We start from the raw sequence: 24,409 nt of genomic DNA, 5'->3' as shown, positions 1-24,409 counted from the left end.
TTTGAAGATTATAGTGGTTATTGGCAGGTCTGAAATAGTGTTGAAATATAATTTAGAGAATATATGTGCGTTTCTAAATAACTGTTTCACTTCTTTGGTGCAGCCTCTCAAAATGAAGCTGTAAGCATTGAACTGGGAAACCAATGTCCGTCTAACACACGGCAAGTAGAGTGGGAGATGTGGAGACTTGAGGCTCAGATCAACCTAGGACACCCCATTCATATTACTGTCCAGTGTATAGAGCCCTTTCATTGTGTTCTCTGGAAGCAGTGCAAAGATCCCTTAAATGTTAAATTTTTTCATGGATGGTTTTCATTATCCAATTTAAACAGCAGGGGATTTATTATCTGAAAATATTATTGTGCCCAGAAAACGTCCTGGAAGTGCAAACCCCTCACACTGAGTTTATGCAGTAAAGAACACTAACTATGTTTTAGTTAAAAATGCATATTGGTGCAGAAGTTTGCTGTCATCATGCGTTAATAAAGATCCACTGCATAGTTCAATATTTCATAAATGATGAAGTGCTTTTTAGCACCTAGATAACTCATTATATGACTCGACAATGTAGCACTAACAGATACAGTTATTTAAAAATAGTTATCCAGTTACACTGCAGAATTTGGGCTTATTTTTTATTTGTTCAAATGAAAAATGTTGCTCAATTTTGCTTTGAAAAAAGTTAATGTAGATCAATCAAATACAAGGACAGGTAAGCAGATGATCAGTAGTCGATATACAAGAGGGCAATTTATATGTTGTGGCAGGACTACCCACCAGGTTCCCTTGGTAAATACCCTATACCAAAATAATCTCAATCAAAAGTTTTTTTTCTGAATATTGTGATTGCACCTTTGTTTCGATACTGGCAGATAACAGGAAACAGTTACTGGTCCGGGTGACCTAGATCAGTAGTTCTTAACCGTTTGACTTCTGTGGACACCTACCTTGTCATTACTAGGACCCGTGGACCCCCACTGACTCATTACTTGAATCCGAGGACCCCAACTGAGGAATTACTGGAATTTTAAGATCCTGGCCTAAGCACTTTCTACGATTTAAACCGGAAACAATTCTCAAAATACAGAAAAAAATCATCAAACAAATACACAAGTGATGGACTATTTTATTTAATTCACATATATGAAAAATCTAAATTTTAATAGAAAGTTGGAGCTTTTCTAAATTCAATTGAGGCCACTCATCGTCAGTACTATCTTCTGTTTGATGCTTGCACTGCTCCCCTGAATCAACCTGCCAATATTAACTGTTTTTTTTTACCTCCAATTTCAGATTCCTTCACATTTACAAAACCTTTTAACATTTTCCATTACTTCTTCATTTACATACACAGTATTGATATGTTATTATTAACTACTCTTTCAAGCAGTTGTGAAACCCCTGGGTAGGCTACGCAGACCCACAGCGGTCCCCAGACCACAGGTTAAGAAGCACTGATCTAGATCCCTTTGTTGCCCACGGTTAACTGGTTTAGTGACCGCCTTACAGGACTGTGCACGTAAGAGGACAGAAAGACTGAGAGAGAGAGAGATGGCATGAATGAGTCTTGTACTTCATAATTGTATGTATATTTGATTCAGTTCTGACGCTGTGGAGACATACATTTATGTTCTATGATTTGTTGGGGTGAAAACAAATTTGTTTCTCAGCACATTCTAAGTCACTATCCCTCAAGTAGACATTCATGTTCAAACAGTGAGATATGTAACAACAGAGGTTTATTTTTACATAGAAATTGTTTGCAAAACAAAAGCAAAGAAAAAGCTGGGGGCAAGTTCCAGTCAACAAATTATTAATCCTCATTGTATCCCATTTTCCTTTTTTGTGTTAAAGGCTGACGTCTTTCCGTTATTTGAAAAGCAACTAGGACGCTGTGCTGATGAATAGAGAGATCAACGTCCACTCATGGTCTTGCTCCTATTTCTTAAATAGTGAGAAGCAATGGATCCCAGGCAGACTTTCCTTGACACCAAAGTGCCTGAAGTTTACGGCTGAGAAGACCGGTGAGATTCTGGTGAGCTTCCACCTGTCCAGCATCAGCGAGATCAAGAAGGAGTCTTCCACCTTCATTTTTAGCTCCATCACCATCTTAGAAAAAGGGCTAGCCAAGCACTGGTTCAGCTCTCTTTACCCTAACAGGAATGTGGTCTTCAATGTCATTGAGCACTTTTGGAGGGAGGAGCTGCTGTCTCCTCAAAGGGCAGGTCCCTCCGGAGCCTCCTTACAAAGCACCAAGGGGAAACAAATGATTGACTTGGTATCAGATTCTGAGAAAAGATTGGAGGACACAGCAAAGGCTCTCCATCATCAGGGGGAACAATTTGACAACATTATAAAGGGCCTGGACAAGATTGAATCACAGATGGATGTAGCAGACAGGTGCAGTAAACCATTTAGTAATGCATATCTTTCCATTGTTTGAATTGCTACCTTTGTTTTCATCTAAGTTCATGTTAACTAAAAGATAATGTGCCAAAGAAGTGCTTTTATTTAGTGAATTTAGTCACTTAGGTCAATTAATTACCTAAAGTAGGTTTGGATTTGGGGAACCATTTCGCTGACTTGCTCTATACGTCTGAAATACGGGATACCTCCCATTCACTGGAGACTCATTTCCTTGCTCCAAGGGTGTGCTGTTATGCAGCGGGGCTTCTCTTGCGGCGTGAGCGTGCGGCTACATATTCCAAACGAAACTGCCCAAAAGTCGGAAAGCCACACAGGTAGGTTTCTTTCCCTTCAATTTATTCCAAATAGCAATTCAGCTACGCTGGGACCCCACTTCCAACAGTACTATCGCTTGATGCAACTACAAGGACCAGCATGCCGACCACGCCCATTGGGGCGGGAATTGTATTTAATGAGCTTGGATATTGACTGTCTCAATTGCTATTTTCGTCATGAGGAAGGGACATACCCCGAAACGGGTTGGCAATACTGTTGGAAGTGGGGTCCCAGCGTAGCCGAATTGCTGTTTGGAATAAATTGAAGGGAAATAAACCTACCTGTGTGGCTCTCCAGCTTTTGGGCTGTTTCGTTTGGAATATATATAACATATATATATATATATATATATCAAGAAAACCTCTGCTTCCCGTCAGGTAAAAGAGCACACACAGGAGGGCTACTGGTTAGGGCTTTTTTATTTGATAGAACCTCCTCCGACCCAGCAGATGAGAGAGATGCGTTTTGGCTGACTCAGCAGCCTTTATAAATCTGATGGGAGTTTAAAAATATATAGCATGTCCCAATTAAAAAACATGAAAGAAATACCCATCACATAATATGAAAAATCAAACAATTTGAATGCATCTAAATACAACAAACATGTGAATCTGAAAGAGACACGTTAGTGATAGATTCCTTACCTTAGAATATCCCCAGGCGTAGCAATACCCCTGCACGTCAGTAGGCGTCGTCTACGGATCTGCGTCCGTCATCGGCGTCGTTAGCACCGGAATGACGTCGCCGGAGTACTTAGACGCCGCCCATGCACGCTGACGTCAGTTCTTTTTTCCGCACCAGCTAGCGCAGATCCGGAGCTCTACCCCTAGTCATTTTTTGACTAAACTTTTGATCTTTTTGATCATTCTTTTTCTTCGAGTCTTCGACTCTATCGGTGCCGGTAGGGATGCCCGGGTTCAAGCCCTGCTCGAAGTGCGACCGACTGATGTCGGTCACGGACCCCCATCGCCGGTGCCTGAAGTGCCTAGGCCTCGACCATGACGATCGAACCTGCTCTGACTGCCAGGCCCTGACGTCAAAGGCTAGGCGGGAGCGTCCCGCAAGCGGCTTGAGCTGCGGCAGTCGGCCCCGCGCCTCTCCAGGTCCCGGTCCCGGGCCCAAGGGAGGGTGAGGGACAGGTCGCGAGGTCGGAGTCATCGAAGCTCCGGGAGTGGACACCGGTCGTCAGGCTCCAAGTCCTCAGGTAAGAGGCATGAGAGGTCGGAGCGACGTCATCGTTCCTCCGACCCACCCTGACGCTCGCACAATGTGGCCGGGGGCTCGGGCGACACCGCCCACGCAGCTCCGCAGGAGTCGCAAGCGTCGCCGCCTGCCCCTCTCCTTCGGGTCCCTGGGCACGGCGCGACGCCAGAGGAGATCGAGCGTTACCTCATGGCTATTAGGACCCTTCCTCCTCAGTCGGGTTCCATGGCACCTTCGGGCCCAACGGTCCCGACCGGAGGCCCTAACGGGTCGGGTGCTTCGGCTCCGACGCCGCCGGGTGCTTCGGCCCCGGCGATGCCGTCGACTTTGGTCCCGGCGCCGCAGGACCTCACTGGATCCGCTTCCGGATCCGAGTCGTCGCCGGTCGTCCTTACGACCTCACCGGCGCCGGACCCACAGGTGTCGCCCCCGGCGCCCGCTGTGGACGCCGTCCCCAATGTATCCTACGGTCCGACTCTGGCGCCGGAACGGCGCTGCTGGGCGCCGCTTCCGACGGCCTTTGGAGATTTTTATTTCCACGAGGAGGCCCCGTCTACTAATCCTGTTTTGCAGGTTACGGGTGACGAGGAGGATTGGGAGGGGTCTGAGGACCCTCTGGCACTGGAGTGCCAGTCTCAACAGGACTGGACATATGAGCTTGGGGAGGCCAGTGGTCTTGACACATCGCCAGACACTGCATTTACCTCCCCTCCGACTGTGGCTTCGGAGTAGGGGTCTACATATAGTGTAGTGTTGACGAAGGCAGCCAAGGCCTTACACCTTGAGCTCCCCGTCGCGGCCGTGAGGACTAACCTCCTCACTGAGGTCCTCAAACCGCAGTCAAGCTCCAGCGAGCCTCTGCTGCCTTTCAATGAGGCCTTATGTGACGTTCTTGTGGGCACTTGGTACAAGCCCGCCACAGGTCCACCTGTGGATAGGAACATGGCCAGACGCTACCGCCCAGCCCCGGGCGACCCATGCTTTTTGTCCTCCCATCCCACCCCCGAGAGCCTGGTCATCCAGGCCTCCAACTCCCAGACCACATTCCCGTCGGCTCCGCCCGACCGGGATTCCAAGAGATACGAACAGTTCGGGAAGAAGGTGTTCTCGTCTGTTAGCTTAGGGCTGCGGTCTGTGAATACCGCCTGTCTCTTGGGCCGCTACACCCACACTCTGTGGGACACGGTTGCGGAGGTGCTGCCACAATGCCCGGAGGAGGTCCGGGCTATACTCGCCCAAACCCTTGCGGAGGGCCGAGATGCAGCATGTTATTCTATCCGGTGTGGACTGGATACAACGGACTCACTGGGCAGGGCAATGGCAACGACGGTGGCGGTTCGACGCCACGCCTGGTTGAGGTCCGCTAACTTCTCGGCCGATGTCCAGGCCACACTCCTGGACATGCCGTTTGATGGCCGTCGCCTCTTCGGCGACAAGGCAGACCATGCGCTGGAACGTTTTAAGGACTCAAGGGCTACGGCCAAGTTCTTGGGCCTGACGCCCCCACGCCAGCAATCGGGTGCCTTTCGCTCCTTTCGTGGCCACGTAAGGGGCGCCCCCACACGTGCTGCCAGCCATGCGCCGCAAAATGTTCAACAGCGCGGTGGCGGCCGTGGAAACCGCTGTGGCGGCGGTCGGGGACAGCGGCGAGGCCAGTCCACACCTCCCTCCACAGCACCCGCCTCAAAACCTTCCTAGTCCGAGTTTTCAGGCCCATGTGGCGCCTGTGGGAGGCAGGGTTCGCCATCACCTCTCCCACTGGCGCACTATCACATCGGACAGGTGGGTGTTGCAGATCGACTGAAGGGGCTACTCCCTCCCCTTCGAGGCGACCCCTCCATCCATGCCACCGCAATGCCACCGCGTGTCGGGGGATCACTTGCAACTTCTGCAAGAGGAAGTCACAGCCCTCTTGGCCAAGGGGGCCATCAAGCGCGTTCCTGGGCCAGAAGTAGGGTGTGGATGTTATTCCCACTACTTTCTGGTACCCAAGAAGGGCAAAGGGCGCCTACGCCCTATCTTGGACCTGCGGAACGTCAACGGCTTCCTCCGGAAGTAGAAGTTCAAGATGCTGACTTTGGCTCAGGTCCTAGCTGCCCTGGACCCGGAAGACTGGCTGGTAGCGTTGGACTTGCAGGACGCGTATTTCCACATCCCCGTCCTGCCGGCCCACCGGCGTTACCTGCGGTTCACGGTAGTACAAGAGCACTTTCAGTTTACCGTGCTCCCCTTACCAGCGCCCCACGGGTGTTCACTAAGGTGATGGCGGTGGTCGCAGCTCATCTGCGCAGGTTAGGGGTGTCAGTCTTCCCCTACCTAGACAACTGGTTGTTGAAGGCGGGCTCGCCCCAGACCTCCTGCATTTGCTGGGGCTCTCCATCAATGTGCCGAAGTCACACCTGTGTCCCTCTCAGAAGCTCCTCTTCATCGGAGCGGTTCTCGATTCGGCGCAGTTTCGGGTTTACCCTCCCGAACAGCGGGTTCGGGATATACAGGCTCTGATTCCCATCTTTCAGCCGTTATCCCGAGTCTTGGTCAGGTTGACGCTGCGGCTTCTGGGGCTGATGGCCTCCTGCATTCTTCTGGTGCATCACGCCAGGTGGCGGATGCGGGTTCTGCAGTGGGACCTGAAGTTTCAGTGGGCCCAGCATCAGGGCAACCTGTCCGATCATGTCTTGATCTCGGAGGGCACTGCGAGACAACTGCAGTGGTGGCTCACGGACCGCGACTGGGTCAGTGGCAGATTCCTCTCCCTACCCCACCCGGAGCACGTAGTTGTGACGGACGCGTCCCTCCAGGGCTGGGGAGGCCACATGGGAGAGGCGGAGATCAGAGGCCTCTGGTCTCCGGCGGAGTCCCGGCTCCATATCAACCTTTTGGAGCTGCGGGCGATTTGTCTAGCACTGAAGGCATTCCTCCCCTCTGTCCGGGGGAGTGTAGTGCAGGTGTTCATGGACAACACCACCGCCATGTGGTACTGCAACAAACAGGGCGGGGTGGGGTCGTGGACCCTATGCCAGGAGCCTCTGCGCCTCTGGCAGTCGCTGGAACATCAGGGCGTGACCCTGGTGGTTCAACACCTGGCAGGCTCTCTGAATGCCAGGGCGGACGAACTCAGCCGTCGGTGCATGATGGATCACGAATGTCGTCTGAACTCGGACGTGGCGCAAGGCCTCTTTCAGCAATGGGGAGAGCCTTGGTTAGATCTATTCGCCACAGAAGAGAATGCGCAATGTCATCAGTTCTGCACGTTGGAATTTCCAAGGCGGCACTCGCTCGGATACGCTTTTCGTCGCGAGTGGAGTTGCGGTCTATTGTACGCCTTTCCGCCTATACCACTTCTGCCCAGAGTGCTGAAGAAGATCAGGCGCGACTGGGCCCAGGTTATCCTTGTGGCTCCGGACTGGGCACGAAGATACTGGTATCCCGAGCTACTCAGCATGTCAGTCGATCCCCCGATTCGTCTGCCTCTTCGGTTGGACCTTCTGTCGCAGCAGCAGGGGACGGTCCTCCACCCGAACCTGTCCAGTCTCCACCTACAAGCATGGAGATTGAGCGGCGGCAGTTGAGGCCATTTGACTTGCTTCCCGAAGTCTGTGATATCATTCTGGCAGCCAGGCGTCCCTCCACAAAGTCGGTATACGCCTGCAGGTGGAACAGATTTGTGGCATGGTGCACAGCAAAGGCTGTGGACCCTCTTTCTGCACCCCTTTCTGAAGTTTCACTCTTCCTTCTTTCCCTTGCCCAGCAGGGCTCTGCTCTGGGCACTCTTAAGGGGTACCTTTCTGCTCTTTCCGCCTTCTTACGGCTACCTGATCAGCCTTCCTTATTCAAGTCCCCCATTGTAAACAGATTTCTGAAGGGCATCACACACATGTTCCCTCCTGTTCCCTTCGTAACTGTCCTCTCCGTCTTCTTACCCTGAAGGCGGCCTTCCTGGTTGCCATCACCTCTACCAGGAGAGTGAGTGAGCTCCAGGCTCTTTCTTCTACTCCACCTTTCCTCTCTGTTCATCCGGACAAGGTTGTGTTGCGGACAAGACCTTCCTTTCTGCCTAAGGTTGTCACGGCCTTCCACATCGGGCAGTCCATTACTTTGCCCACCTTCTTTCCGCCTTGCATCCCTCGAAAGAGGAAGAGAGGCTCCACCATCTGGACCCAAAGCGTGCGCTCTCTTATTACCTGGATCGCACACGCCAGTTCAGGGTGGATGACCAACTCTTGTTGGTTACGTGGGCGCGAAGAAGGGAAAGGCGGTACACAAGCGGACCATTTCGCGGTGGATCATCTTGTGTATTCAGGCATGTTACTCCATGGCCAAAAAGGAGCCCCCTGCTGGATTGCGGGCTCATTCCACTCGAGCCACGGCAACAACTACTGCCTTGGGCCGAGGAGTCCCCTTACAGGACATTTGCCAGGCAGCTACGTGGGCCTCGCTGCACACGTTTGCAAGACACTACTGCCTGGACAGTCAAGTCCGAAGGGATGGCTTCTTTGGCCGTTCCGTCCTCCAGGACTTTCTGGTGTGATATTGGTTCGCAGACCCACCACCGGGGTTTGTTATTGCTGGGGTATCTATTCAAAGGTAAGGAATCTATCACTAACGTGTCTCTTTCAGATGCACAAGTTACTACTTGTTTAACGATATATCTGTAAGGGACATTAGTTAGTGATAGATTCCTTACCAACCCACCCATCTAGGGTTAAGGTCATCCCCTTTCAGGGCCCTAGTTTCATGGCACCAGTGTTGGTTCTATCATGGCTCTGCGTATCTGGCGCGGAAAAGCTGTGTATCAGAACTGACGTCAGCGCGCATGGGCGGCGTCTAAGTACTCCAGCGACGTCATTCCGGCGCTAACGACGCCGACGACAGACGCGGAGCCGCCGCCGACGCCTACCGATAGAACCAACACTGGTGCCATGAAACTAGGGTCCTGAAAGGGGATGACCTTACCCCTAGATATCGGTTCGCAGAACGGGGAGGATGGGTGGGTCGGTAAGGAATCTATCACTAACTAATGTCTCTTACAGATATATCGTTCCACAAGTAGTAACTTGTGCTTCAGTCAGTATGTGTTTGCCCAATGGAAACAAATGAACTCCAAAATGTATATTACACTTAAAATATATTATATAGCTGCCTAATGCATGATCAGTCCACTTTTGAATCAATATACCTGAGAATGTATTTGAGACACCAGAAATTCATCGCCATATCCTCCTTTATGTTTGGGAGCATTTGCCATTATTGTAACATTGCTTTTCATATAAAATAAACATAGCGCCCACCCTCTCAGGTAGCACACCTAAGCATGAATAAACAGTGCTGCTAAAATACGATACATGTGGGGGACTTAGTTGGACTGCACTTATATCTGCCTCAGGATCCTAACAGCCCAGCAAAACGTTATTGACCGCGCCTCATTGGCATAGCAGTGTAACAGAGGACTGCTACATCACGTTCCGAGCTGAATTTAAACTTTGCAGCACCGCCTTTCAATTGTATTATAGAATCATCGTTTGACAGTACAAATAAAGTAAAGCAAAATAAATTACAAACGCGGAGGTGCGTATTTTGTCAAATCTGACATAGTTGTGCATTTCGATCAACACGGACTGCCATTCCCATAATGCCACATCACGGTGATCTCTGATGTGTATATATATATATATATACATATATAATTCCACTATGTATATCATTATTGCGGTACATTTCCACAGCTTGCACTTAAAGGCAGTTGTCACCCCAGTGGGCCGCTGTAGTCAACCATCAAGGTGTTATTGGAGGATGTGGACTAACCACGGTCTCCTACTTTGTATCATACTTTGTACCACAGGATGCAAACAAAAAATTATAATTGGGTTACAAAGCATATGGAATTTCATGCACTTCAATAATCTACAGGGATGATGGGGTATAAAACCATCTCATAGTTCTGCTTAAATCTGCGGGAGAGGAGCCTAATAAACATACAGGGTGTTCACTTTACTCAGCGTTGAGTCCTCTGTTTCAGGTAAAATACACTTTTTAAGGTAGACTTTACAGTTTGCAGGAGCTTCGGAGATACAAACTATTTTTCATGCTTGTAGGGTCCTTATCGTACCAGAACAGATTAGTACTAAATTGTGCTCTCAGAGCAGCTTAAAATCAGCTCCCTTAAGCTTATCTTCGTTTAAGTGACAGTTGCAGTCCACCAATTCTTGTGCTTCTTAAAAAATATTTTAATAAACGTTTTTTGGTGTTACAGCACAACAAAAACCAAATTTCCATCAATTACAGTACATTCTTGAGCATATTTCTGGAGTGTACAGACAGCATGAGTCGATCACGTTAACAAAAAACAATAACCACAAAGAGGAAAGGAAGATAGGAAGCAGAAAATAAAAATAAAAATTGTGAAACGAAACAAGAATAAATCTTACAATCCTTCATGGCTTCGACCCTGCCGAGAATTTTTGACATTTTCTTTCCATTTCTGAATAGGTTCCCATATTCGTCTCCCTAACAGTCTGCCCCTGTTACCTTTTCTTGCATATATTCCCTTTTCTAGATTTAACGTAGCAAGAAGGCAAGCCACCCACTGGTGTAGAGTTGGTGGAGCTCTATCCAACCATACCCTTGCTATACACATCCGTAAGACATCCATAGCCATAAATAGAAAATGAGCATCAGGTCCCTGCTCGGGCTCTCCACTTACCCTAAGAATAATCCAGACCGGCGTGAGTGTAATCTTAATTCCCAGGGACCTGAATAGAAAAGTTTCTGTGGCTCCTAGGAATGTAAATAGCTGGGGGCAGCCAGCGAAGATATGGATTATGTCTGCCTCCAAGGAGTTGCAGCGCGGGCAGGTAACTCCTGTGGTTCCTCCCCACTGGTCTATCCTTGCCGGTGTGTAGGTATAGAGAATATATCGTATTATAGTGTTGGGCCTGCAGCCCAGCTGAACACAATGAGGTCTGTCCTAGATCTAGTGAATTCTGGAAGCATTCCTGCTCTATCCCCAGCTTGCCCATTTAATGTCATATTCCTACAGATCATTCGGCTTTATAACAGAGAGCTCTGAGTAGAATCTACGAATAGAGCAGTCCACCCCACTCTCTATAGCCTCGAGAATTTTGTTCTTGTTAAACCCTGCCGAGCCTCCCTGTTTTTTCCAGAAGAAGCTCCGGACCTGTAGATATTTAAAAAAGCTCCTTCTATCAATCCCATATATCTCCTGCAGCTCAGTAAATTGGAGGATCCCATCAGGTACCATCATGTCTCCCAGCTTCAAGACACCCTTCCTTCTCCATTCAGCCATTACTGTATCAGCAAATATTTCTCCTGGGAGGGACACATTCCTAAACATGTGCGTATAATGAGTAAACCTACCAAGTCCAAATTTTTTAGAAAAAACTGGCCATCTTTATACCAACTGCCTGCAGTGTTTTGAACCTTGTTCTTTTATAATAGCTAAAATCGGCACATTTAAGAAGGCAGTTCTCTGCTTCTTCACCCAGAATTGCTACATATACCTCAGTAGAGCCAACCTTTACTCTTGGGTTCCCTGCTAGGCCCCCTACCAAGCCCTGCATATACTGGAGCGCCGCCGCCCAGTAATGCATTTTAAAATCCGAGATCGCCGAGCCTCCTCTAGCCCTAGGAAGAGTCATATATTGCAACGCTCTCCTTGTCTTGCCGTGAGCCCATATAAATCTGTTCAGAGTTTGTTCTAGTGCCCCAATCCATTTAGCCTAAAGAAAGAGTGGAATTGTCTTGAATATGTACAGGAATTTAGGCAAGAACATCATTTTGATTATGTTCTCTCGCCTCACTAGTGACAAGTGTAGATTATGCATCCTGTCGAGATCATATTTAGTTTTAGTGATCATAGGCTCAACATTCCTTTCCACTATTTTATCAAGATCTGCTGAGATGTTGATCCCAAGATGGACAGCTGAATCAGTCACCCTCTTGTCCTCACACACTGCCCTATTGTTCTTAATTATCTGGGTGTTGGCCCTATTCAGGGCATATCCTGAAACCTGCCGTAAAGCCTGGGCTTCTCTCTCGACCTCTTTGACCGTTATAGCTGGCATTGAGGTTACAATTGCCACATCATCCGCATATGCAAATGTTTTAAAATCTCCCCCTTTTATTTTTAATGACAAAATCCTGTCATTTAATTCCAAACTACATAGCAGTGGGTCAATATAGAGGGCGAATAGGAGTGGCGAGCATGGACACAGTTGGCGAGTCCCACGCTTAATCAGCAAGGGTGCAATATATCCTCTATTGATTCTGAGCCGGGCTGTAGGGCCTCTATATAGAGCTTGAATGGCTTCTATGAATCCCTCTCCGATGCCGTACCACCTCATGGTCGCCCAGAGGTAGTCTCAGTAGACCCTGTCGAATGCCTTCTCTGCATCTAAAAGTAAGACAGCCATAGGGTCCCCTGAGACCTCCGCTGCATCAAAGAGAGTGATGACCTGCCTTATGTGGTGCGTTCTGTCCTTTCCTGGTATAAAGCCGTGCTGGGTGGGGCTTACCAATTCCTCTATCACTCTGGCTAACCTTGAAGCTAATATCTTAGAATAGATTTTTGCGTCTGCATTCATAAGGGTTAAGGGTCTATAAGATCCTGGCTCTAGCGATGGTTTGCCCTTTTTCAATATTATTACTATCTCTGGCCCTGCCCAAGAATTCGGTATAGATTCTCCCATTTGTGCCCGTAGCATTGTATCCCTCATATCCTCACCTAAAATCGTTTGAAAAACTTCATAAAATTCTAGGGGTACCTGATCGAGGCCTGCCGCTTTGCCTGATGGGAGACTCTTTAATGCCAATAACAATTCTTCAGTAGCTATGGGGAGTTCCAGTGCTGCCTTCTCATCCTCAGAGAGACCAGTGGCTGATATGTTTCTAAGATATGCCTCGGTCGCGCTTGCATCCCTTAGCCGATCTTCTTTATATAACTCAGCATAAAAAAGCCTAAAGACCTCCCTGATCCCACTAGAATCTGTTATAGTGCCACCAATGCCATCCAAAATATCCCTTATTTCTCCTGCTGCAGCCTTCTGTCTTGTACGTATCGCCAATGTGTGTCCCACCCTCTCGCTTAACTCTTGATATAGTTTTTTCCTAAGCAAATAGTTGGCTGCTGCCTTCCTGACGATATTCTTGACAGCCTCTGCTTTAGCGGCTATTATTTTTAGGATTATTTGCTCTAAGGATACCCCCTGCTGGATTGCTATATTTAGTTCCTCATCTGCTACCGTCTTAAAGAGTTCTTTCACTTTTATTCATTTCCTGTTTTTGTTTATGTAGACTATAGCTCAAAGTCTCGCCTCTTATGCCTGCTTTAAATGCACCCCATTTCATCCCTGGGGAGGCGCTCCCCCTGTTAATATCCCAGAAGGCAACAATCCAGCTGCTCATGTAATTTATGTAGTGATCATCTTTTAATAACGCCCTTTTAAACAACCATGAACTCCCCTTTTTAACTGACCTATCCAGCTTAAGGGTGATAACTAGTGGGTTATGGTCCGATATAATCCGAGGGAATTTCTTAATCTGGATTCTTCCCATTAAAGAGTTAGTAACTAAGAAATAGTCCAGCCTAACGCAAATCTTATGCTGTGCTGAGTAATATGTACTACCAGTAGCTGTAGGATTCAATTGTGCCCAGACATATACTAGAGAGTTGTGTTGGGCCATGTTAACTATTGCACGGCACATCCTTTTCTTACGGGCCGTATTAGCCTCCCCCCCCCCTCAATCCCTAGACCAGCCAAATCATTAACATTAAAATCTCTTCGTTCGTTGACCCATAGACTGAAGCTATGGTGAATACTTCGCTATGCATTATACACTCAAGAAGAACCCATCTGCCCCATTGATCTTCCAATTTCCTGTTCACTGTGATGTTGCCTCTTTTAGCTAATACCACGACCCCCCTAGTCTTGGCGCCTTGCTTTGTATGCGCCAGAAGTGAAAAACCTAACTGCTCCAGGAGGTAGCCCCTCATCCCCTCTATGTGAGTCTCTTGTAAGCATACCAGGTCTAATCGCATTGCTTTTAACATACTGGCAACTTTGATGCCTTTTAGCTTGATCGTTGAGACCGCAGACATTAATTGACGCAATCCGAACACTCATTAAAATGCATCAAATGAAAGACCACATTTTTCCACCAGAAGATTAGGAAGTTTTGAACATCGTGATGATCTGTACTGTGCTGTGCTGTATATGCTCTCCTTTGTGCGTAAGAACGTAATCTGATTAAATGAACGCTTTGAGTCAGGCTTTGCCTTATCCATGATCTCCTGCATCAGAAGGTAATAACCCACATACACCAGAATTGCTCTTGGCCTGTCTGTCTGTGATGACCCGTCCCCTCTCCTTAGGGTCAGAGGATATCGGTGTGCTCTCTGTACCTTGCTCTCCCAATTCCAAGAGGTCATCTCGGGGAGCGCACCTTTGAGTAAATTAATCACAAACTTCCTGGCATCCTGCCCCTCGACCACTTCAGCCACCCCCAGTAATCTTATGTTGTTCCGCCTCTGCCGGTTCTCAAAATCCTCCAGCTTCCACTGGACATCGTCAGTCACCTTCTCCTGGGCTTGCTTAAAAGACTGCCATCTACTAACGTTGTCCTCAAGTCTTCCTGTCCTTTCCTTGACATGGGCCACTCTGTCTGCCACATCTTCGTACCGCTTGTTCATCTTCCTGAGAGACGCTTGGATTTTTTTTGTTGCCTGTTTAGCCATGCGGCTCTCTATCCTTGCTTCCCCTTGCATCTGATTCAGAGTGGCAAGCAGTAAGTCCAGTGAGGCAGCCTGCGGTTGGGTCTTGATGGGGGACTCTGCTTGCCCTATTTGCCCTTCTTGCTTATTATCACTACAGCCATCTTGGTACACCGGAGATGTGGCTGAGTAATCGCAAACTAGTTTCCTGGCAGTACTAGCCGACTTCTCTATAGCCTTTGTTCTGGATCTCCTTTTTCGCTGGGTATTTCTTTGGGCAGATGAGGTGCTTGCTGAGCCTGAGTTTGAGACCTTGAGGGAGCTACCTCCACTTGAAAATACTGACTCTGAGTCCTCGTTGAGTGAGAAAAAGCAACGTCTGGTGAGCCTGCCCCCCCCCCCCCTCTTTCACGCGATGGCTCAGTCACATTAGCCTGGATTAAATCAGTTTGCAAACTACTCACAATTCCCTTAGGGGTAGCCTCCTCTGTCCCCCTCGAGAACGGCTTTGTTTCTACACCATGGATGCTAGGCGGGCCTCAGTATTGCCAGGATGCTCTCCAGGATGTTCCCCATGCCTCTCTCCCAGCTGCCCTGCAGCAGCGCTCGTGGAGCTTGTAGATTTCTGATCAGCACTCCTACTTACTTCCCCGGGCTGCGGCTGCAACAATGAATCACGGCGTTGCCTGGTAACAGATTCCTCAGCGTCCTCGGGGCAAACTCTGGCGTCGCTCTTCTCCGCATTCGCCGCGTTCTCCGAAGCCTTCGGTGGTAGCAGCTCCTGTACTTTGAGTGCAAAAGCTTCATCCAAGGTGGGTTGGTGAAGGGAGGTATCTCTGGGTTTGAGAGCTTCTTTTATGTTGCTCTGTGCATTGGTTTTCTGCAAACGATCAGCTGCTCCTTTCTTTAACGTATTTTTGCTGCCTGGGTTCCGGACATTACTGCTTACTTGGAGGTCTGTCGCCTTCTTCGTCAGTGTTGCGGGGGTCGTCTTACCCCTTCTTGGATCAGAGCACTGAACTGTTTGGCTGAGTTTTCCTTATTGCTATCCTTAGCGCCATCCATAGGGCCTGTAGAGTCTTTCGAATCCTTTGAGTCCTGTGCCGATTTTGGCCCCTGTGGCGCCATCCTAGCGTTGTCTGGTCTGGGTTTTGACAGGAATTCTGCAATTCTTGTGAGGCCGTGTCTGGTTAATGCAAGGATCAAAGCTGCTGAATGGGACAACCACTGTACTTTAGCGCCGTCCTGCTGCTTCACCAACACGCCGAAATCCTGACTCGCAGGGGGCCAAAACATCCCTCCTAGATCATCATGTTACAGCGGGAAGGGAGAAGGGAGACCTGCGACTGTGCGCTATGGAGTGTCAGCGGCCATCTTGCCTCTCCCACCAATTCTTGTGCTAAGCATTAAACCTATAACAGCTTTAAGGTCAAAGTTATTTGGTTGTAAACTGTTATAATGGCTTGTTGTGTCAGTATCACTGCCCTGCTAGAATTTGGTAGAGATAGTTTGCCAGTCCCACTGAAACTGTGCTCAGCTTAGACTTCAGTGGAAGCATTCTACTTTTGTCTCTCTTCTAGATTAAGCTACATGCATTGATTACCAGTGTTAGATGTATTGCAGTGCATACCTAATCTTAAATGAGGCTAAAAGAGCCCCCCCCCCAGAACATTTCACTGAACAAAAAAGAGCATTGTAATATTGTTTTCTGACACCCTGAAAAAAAATAATGCCATCCACATGTTTCTATACCACTCAGAGTAATATATTTGTAAGATAGTCACTTTTGGTGTTACCATATTCACTCCCTTAGCTACCTAAAAATAGAATTCATAGCAAATCTAATTTCACCCTGAAAATTATGTCTCGATTGGAATTAGCTTTATCACTGAGAAGCATTGCCTGAAATCCGATTTGGAACAAAGCAATTGTGGCTGACCAAGGGTTCGCACTTAAATTTCAGTATTAGGAAAGTCAGTAAAGGGCTGTACACATAGCATCCAGAGCTAGCCACAAAGAAAACTCCACTGTCAAAACAGATACCAAATCATATATCAAGGGATGGTGCACCAAATTCAGAAGTCCGGAGAAGTTGTAGTGTTTAGAACAAGTTCCTTTATTGATACATATATTTAAAAGGCCTCAGCCAACGCGTTTCGTTCCCGTAGGAACTTCGTCAGGGCTATATCGCTTAGCAGCGTCCCATGGAATAGCCAAGAAAACACGAATCACAAGTACCTTCTACGTTGTGGGTAGGTCAATTTCTTCTGATTAGTAGCGGAGATGTAGTCAGTCAGGCTACAACGAATAAAAGGACATCAAAGAAAAGCATCGGTAATCACAATTCAAGCCGATAAAGCTAACAGTATGGTTTGTTTAGTATGGTTGGTATTCAGCAAGGACTGCGGCTTGGATTGTGATTACCGATGCTCTTCTTTAATGTCCTTTTATTCGTTGTAGCCTGACTGACTACGTCTCCGCTACTAATCAGAAGAAATTGACCTACCCACAACGTGTTTTCTTGGCTATTCCATGGGACGCTGCTAAGCGATATAGCCGTGACGAAGTTCCTACGGGAACGAAACGCGTTGGCTGAGGCCTTTTAAATATGTAACAATAAAGGAACTTGTTCTAAACACTACTTCTCCGGACTTCTGAATTTGTGCACCATCCCTTGATATATGATTGCCTGAAATCCGCACTGGATTGTCAACGGACCGAGAAGTATTCCTTTTGTTACATGTAATACTTATTTTACAGCCTTTGTTTTCAAAACAGGCATGTGCTCTTTGGGGTTTTTCTGGGTTTCCGTAGGGGTATGGCTTTCTACAAAACAAAACATAAGCCACCATGATCTTTTTTGAAGTTCTAGACAGATGACTATTGTTCCAGAATGAAAGAAAATCACTCTGACATTTCAATCTGTCTCTTAGTGAATAATGATATATAAATGTTCTAATTGTATTAATTGTTTCTTTATTAGGTTGCTAACCGAACTTGAATCTCCGGCATGGTGGCCATTTGGTGGCAAGTCTAGGAAAAGCTCTACGGGTACGAAACCCAAACAGCTGTCTTCTTCTGACTTCTCCAAGGCCCTTGGGAAAGAGGGCTTGATCCTAAAAATTCCAATTGTATTTTCCAACAAAAAAGACACTAATCTTCAGCCAGGAAACCTTTCTATCCTTGTGTCAGCCCTGGATATCCATGACTCCAGTGCCCGTTTGGTGCACAGGTATGAACGGGAAGATATTGATGACATTAAAGTAGTTACTCCATATGAAATCATTGTACGACAGAGATTTATTGGGAAACCAGACATTACTTATCAGCTACTCTCAGCCAAGATGTTCGATGCTATCTCTGTCTTGGAAGTCCAGTACAAAAAGAAGATTGAATTCTTAGAGGGTGCACTGGTATTTTCTCGGGGTAGGAAATCTCCTGAGGCCGATACGGATGGATCATTTTGGCAAACAGGTAAGAGAAATAACATATCTATTCATACCTAAGGTCCTTACTTTAGATGAAGGTATACATTTTACTTAAGTAGACTTTAATAAAGTCCTTTAACAGAATAAAACCTAATTCCAAGTTGTTGTGAAGTTAATGGAACAAAGTCCTCCGGATTCGAATTAAGACAAATGTTCCATTGTTTTTATTTTTTAATGTTATTTGAAATCGTGCCTTAAAAAGCATACCATTTCAGTCTTTTTCCTCTTTTCCTCAATTTTACATTTCTGAAAAGGAAGCAAGACTCACAAATGCTAACACACAATATTGTATTTTTGATGCATTGTTGTAAAGAAAAGAGAGAGTAAGTGTACGTTTTATATAGAGCAACTGATCCATTTTGCAATTCTCATTTTAAGTGAAAAGAGACAACTTTGAGGGTAAATGCACATTGTTTATAAAGCTGTCCATCACTCTAGAGCTTAAACCAGAAATCTGACTTTCTCTCCTCACATTTGTTCACGTTTCTCCTTCATTCGCTGCTTTCCTTCTTAGTCTCCACAACATCTACTACTGCGCATTCCCAAATTAGAAATTAAACTTCACTGTTATGGGGCTCCCTTAATAGTAAATCATCTCTGCACACATGCAGTATCCTAGAATACCATTCTAAACAGAATGTTTACAATGAAAACGCCTATAAAAGGTAACATTTTCTGCATATTCTCTATGTTAGTTTAAAAAAGTAATTGCATATAGCCACTTTGACACTAAAATAACATTTGGTTGAACACACTTACTGTACTACACACTACTTAAAACCCCAAAATGCAGGAAAATGTAGCCTGTAATACTGTGTCGGCACATTATGCCAATTAGACACTTAAACTTTAAGTACAGAGTCAGCCTGCCTCCAAATCGTGCATTGCACGGTCAGTGAGACATTTAGTTATTATATCTCATCAGAGCTGGAGTCCCATACTTTTGTCTTTCTAAAGTTGTTTTTCGCTGCAAACCTGATTTATTCATGGTGATTTTTGTCTTCATTTGACAAATGTTTCTAGTTTCCTTAACATTTTGCAGTACATTTTGTTTCTCTTTTTTAAACTTTGAGGTGCATATTGTCTGACCTTTCCTCTTTGACCACCGTACTGGCCATTTTTGGCACATGGCAAGAAGTCCTTCAAGGACTAATACATTATTTATCTCGTATGTCTCAGGATTCGCCCTTCATCATAAAGTGTAAAATCTGCCTGGGAATGCCTTATACGCACCCAAGGAATAGGTAGTGTTTTCCCATAAGGAAGAAGCAAAGAGAAATTGTTGCTCAACCTCGCGGTCCACCAGCTCCAGATGGATAATAGAGTTTTCTACCTCCTCTTCAGTTCCAGGTGTTTCCAGGACCGATTCCACTTCGGCATTGGCAGTCCTCTCCATAAGTCGACAGCTCTTCTGCTGGCTGTCAACATCAAGGTGTACAACATCGGAGTGTTTGACTTTGAGAGATTTGATGTTGACTCAGTCATCATCAAGGCATTCTGTGCTGGGATTGTCATAGTTGTGGCACCGAATGTCGACAGTTCTTGGAATTTCCCCTTTATCTTCTTGTGGCTCCTCTTCAGTGAGATCAGTCCCTGCGCCAGGGGCCACGAGTGCTATACGGGAATCTCCTGTCATTCCTATGGTCCAGCGTGGCTATACACCAACGTCAAGAAACAAGATGAGATCCTGAAGGCGCATCATGGATGTACCATATTCTCTGGAGCCACAACCCTCTACAGAAGAGGCCCCACCACTACCTGTGGTTGAAGATTACTCTCATCTCTCTAGAGGCTCAGAGGAGCCACCTATCCCATCAGCATTATCTCTTGTGGATGTCAGTCCTCTAATTCCACCTTCTTCAGCTTTGCAAAAAGAAATGGAGAAAAGACATCACCCCGCAGTACATCACAAGATGAGCCATCTAGAAAAGATAAGTAGAAGAACATCACTCTAGATGCGCTGTCTCTCTCTCTCTCTCTCTCTCTCTCTCTCTCTCTCTGTCTCTCTAGAGAAGCTCTGTCAGGCCCCCCAGATCCAGAGCTCACACTCTTTGCGAAGGGTCACACTTTCCTCAGGATCAGTCATGAGTGGTTTCTTTAATAGATCTCCAGATTTGCCATCTCCTAATATAACCTTGGTGGATGGTGTAGTCACATTTCATGAGGATACGAACAGGCAGCTCAAAAATTTAGTATTGAAGCATCAGCCCCGGTTTGTGAAGCATCTGTCTTTTTCTATACTCTTTCCAAAACCTCAAAACCCATGGCTACTCTCATTCCTGGCCTTCGCAAAATCATTGTGTATACCGTTTTGATATCTGTTCTGTAAAATTGATCAACTGCCATCAAGACAAGAAATTGAGACCTCCGGAACTGGATCCCCTGTTAAGATAAATAATGTTTCCTGTGTCCTTGCTCGGGTCTTCTGCCAGAAATATTTTCAGTGACTCACGTTCTAAGTTACCCCTCACTCCTGGGCTGTTATAAGAGACAGCTGTGGAACTTCATGGTCTTTTTCTTTATCGTGTCCTGGAAGAGGATTGAGAGGCCTTTAGAGAAGTCATACTAGAAGGTGTGATTATTCCATACCAGACTATTAGAGTAGCCAAATATTTTGCATGTCTGGCAGGATGTGACGTATATCCTGGCATCTCTGACTCATCAGGCACAACAAACGACTGCCTTTTTCAGGCAGTACTCTTTTGGTTTTCAGTCTGATGAAGGAATTCTCTGCATCAGACCAGAAATAAAAACTTTAAAATTTGTTGGTTTGAAGGAATGAATGGATTTTCCTAAAATTCAGTTTAGGGGACATGGAAGAGGCCAACAGCTTTCCCTTGCATTGCCAGGAGCAACAATGACAACAAAAAGTTGTTCCCACTGCAGAAATCTCAGAAAAGTAGGGCGTTCCCAACAACCGTGTACATCTGCTTGTAAGGCCCTCCAGCGAAACAATGAATTCTTCCTGCCCCCACCGACCAACACTCTGAGGGGGGGAATACTTCCAATAATTTTCTTTCATGACAGAAGATAACAAAAGGGCACAGGGATAGTGTGTTTGTATGGAACAAGGAAATATTATTTCTTTTGAAAGCCCTCACCCACCAACCAAGTTGGTGGCATGCTTCATCATCGGGCTCCAACCGGTGGCACCGAATGTGTCCGGGGTGTGCTTCAACGCCTGTTTAGTGGTGAATGAGTGTGCAGTGATAGCGTGTGAGTGCGAATTAAAAACTGTCCTCGGGTCCCAATTCCTATACTAGGTAATTTTTTTAGTGGGCCCATGGCAGTGTTAAAAACAAGGCAATGGATGTGTTGTGGAGTTATCTATGGTCTCCCACATCCTGTGAGGTCAACATGTTTCAGCCAGACCTCGATAATGCGGTACAAAAGGAGGTGGTGATGGACGGAGCTTCTGAACCAAACAAACACTCACACCCAGTCAACAGATTTGGGTTTAATCCATCACCGTTCTTTAGCCCACTCTGCCACCCCAGTTCAGACATGGCCATATGCAAATCAGTCTGACCCTGTACCTCATGGGAACAGTCTAGCCCGAACTGCCAAGCCATGCCTTCCCTGGACTGGAAACAAGCTTCCTAGGACCGGTTTCTGGCATTACAGCCGTCTTCAGACAGGCTTGCTTGAATCCAGTGGCAAAGTGAGCAAGGGACTCACGTCTGAGCATACCCTGCCAACTTATGGCGAACAAAGCGGTACAAAAGGGGGTGGTGATGGACGGAGCATCTGAACCAATCAAACACTCACACCCAGTCAACAGATCTGGGTTTAATCCATCACCATTCTTTAGCCCACTCTGCCACCAACGTTCAGACATGGCCATATGCAAATCAGTCTGACCCTGTGCCTCATGGGAACAGTCCAGCCCGAACTGCCAAGCCATGCCTTCCCTGGAACGGAAACAAGCTTCGTAGGACCGGTTTCTGGCATTACAGCTGTCTTCAGCCAGGCTTGCTTGAATCCAGTGGCAAAGTGAGCAAGGGACTCACGTCTGAGCATACCCTGGCTTTCTTCAGGATCTATGAATCTGTGAAGTGCTCGTGAAGTGATTAAAAAAAAAAAGGCAGGGTCGGGAATTAGGGTTAGTGTCTGAGCTAGATGAGAGACTGACTAGATATACAGCTGTCAGATGAATAGTAGTAGGTCTGTTGCATGCAGACAAGAGAGGTCTCCATGAATGGTCAACACCGCACAACATATATTTAGTTGCAACATGTTTTTTTTTACACCCCAGTTTGTTTAAACTAAGTGAAACTTGGACCTCATATGGATTGTAGCCATTAGCCAGCACTGGTGGTGTCTTCTCACACCTAGCATGGACCTTCCCGCCTGTGGCAGCCTTTTGGGCACAGTGTTCTCTGAGTTTTTACACATGATTGAGAATGGGACATAGCTTGAAAACCCTCGTGGTATTATTAGGCTATGTCTATAATGTTCCTAAGGTGGACTGTAAATATGTGGCCTTATTACTAGCTAAGAGGCATGTTGCTGTTCATTGAGGCAGAGAACCACCACCAACAACTTCACATTGGCTATCACGCCTCAAAGATTTCTAGCATCCTCTCCACAGATTAGAATAGGAGAGACAGGCACATGCATCTGTTTGACTCTGGATAATCGACTGCATCTGAAAGAGACACGTTAGTGATAGATTCCTTACCTTAGAATATCCCCAGGCGTCAGACTGGATCCGGAAATCTTTGCGAAGCAATACCCCTGCGCGTCGGTAGGCGTCGTCTGCAGCTCCGCGTCCGTGGTCGGTGTCGTTAGCGCCGGAATGACGTAGTCGGAGTACTTAGACGCCGCCCATGCGCGCTGACACCAGTTCTTCTTTTTTCCGCGCCAGCTAGCGCAGATCCGGAGAAGCTCTACCCCTAGTCATTTTTTGACTGAACTTTCTGATCTTTTTGATCATTTCTTTCTTCGAGTCTTCGACTCTATCGGTGCCGGTAGGGATGCCCGGGTTCAAACCCTGCTCGAAGTGCGACCGACTGATGTCGGTTACGGACCCCCATCTCCGGTGCCTGAAGTGCTTAGGCCTCGACCACGACGACCGCACCTGCTCCGACTGCCGGGCGCTGATGTCGAAGGCTAGGCGGGAGCGGTCCCGCAAGCGGCTCGAGCTCCGGCAGTCGGCCCCGCGCCACTCCAGGTCCCGGTCCTGGTCGCACGGGAGGTCGAGGGACCAGTCGCGGAGTCGGAGTCATCGCAGCTCCGGGAGTGGACACCGGTCGTCAGGCTCCAAGTCCTCAGGTAAGAGGCATGAGAGGTCGGAGAGACGTCATCGTTCCTCCGACCCACCCCGACGCTCGCACGATGCGACCAGGGGCTCGGGCGACACCGCCCACGCGGCTCCGCAAGCGTCGCCACCTGCCCCACACCTTCGGGTCCCTGGGCACCGTGTGAAGCCGGAGGAGATCGAGCGGTACATCATGGCCACGAGGTCCCTCCCTCCTCAGTCGGGTTCCGTGGTGCCTCCGGGCCCAATGGTCCCGACTGTAGGCCCTAGCGGGTCGGGTGCTTCGGTCCCGGCGCCGCAGGACCTCACTGGATCCGCTTCCGGATCCAGGTCGTCGCCGGTCGACCTCACGATCTCACCGGCGCCGGCCCCACGGGTGTCGCCCCCGGCGCCCACTGTGGACGCCGTCCCCAATGTTCCCTACGGTCCGACTCTGGCGCCGCTTCCGACGGCCTTTGGAGATTTTTATTTCCATGAGGAGGCCCCGTCTATTAATCCTGTTTTACAGGAAACGGGTGACAAGGAAGATTGGGAGGGGTCTGAGGACCCTCTGGCACTGGAGTGCCAGTCTCAACAGGACTGGACATATGAGCTTGGGGAGGCCAGTGGTATTGACACTTCGCCAGACACTGGATTTGTCTCTCCTCCGACCGTGGCTTCGGAGGAGGGGTCTACATATAGTGTAGTGTTGACGAGGGCGTCCAAGGCCTTAAACCTTGAGCTTCCCGTTGTGGCCGTGAGGACTTACCTCCTCACTGAGGTCCTCAAACCGCAGTCAAGCTCCAGCGAGCCTCTGCTGCCGTTCAATGAGACCTTGTGTGACCTTCTTGTGGGCACTTGGTCCCTGCCCGCCACAGGTCGGCCTGTGGATAGGAACGTGGCCAGACGCTACCGTCCGGCCCCGGGCGACCCTTGCTTTTTGTCCACCCATCCCACACCCGAGAGCCTGGTCATCCAGGCCTCCAATTCCCAGACCGCGTTCCCGTCGGC

General features: G+C 47.8%; 1 protein-coding gene across 1 annotated transcript in view; it reads left to right on the top strand.

The window, feature by feature from the left end:
- SNAP47 (synaptosome associated protein 47) overlaps nt 1-24,409 on the top strand; it is a 179,306-nt gene that overhangs the window by 50,127 nt on the left and 104,770 nt on the right. The window contains exons 2-3 of the mRNA XM_086941070.1: nt 1,855-2,400; nt 17,655-18,145. Of these exons, the coding sequence (XP_086797196.1) occupies nt 1,901-2,400; nt 17,655-18,145 (991 nt within the window). The 5' untranslated portion in view covers nt 1,855-1,900. The remainder of the gene's footprint in view (nt 1-1,854; nt 2,401-17,654; nt 18,146-24,409) is intronic.

This window comes from Lissotriton vulgaris, chromosome 10 (assembly GCF_964263255.1).
Source record: "Lissotriton vulgaris chromosome 10, aLisVul1.2, whole genome shotgun sequence".
Classification (NCBI taxonomy): domain Eukaryota; kingdom Metazoa; phylum Chordata; class Amphibia; order Caudata; family Salamandridae; genus Lissotriton; species Lissotriton vulgaris.
Note: the sequence above shows the minus strand (reverse complement) of the source record. Positions and strands in the feature narration are given on the sequence as shown.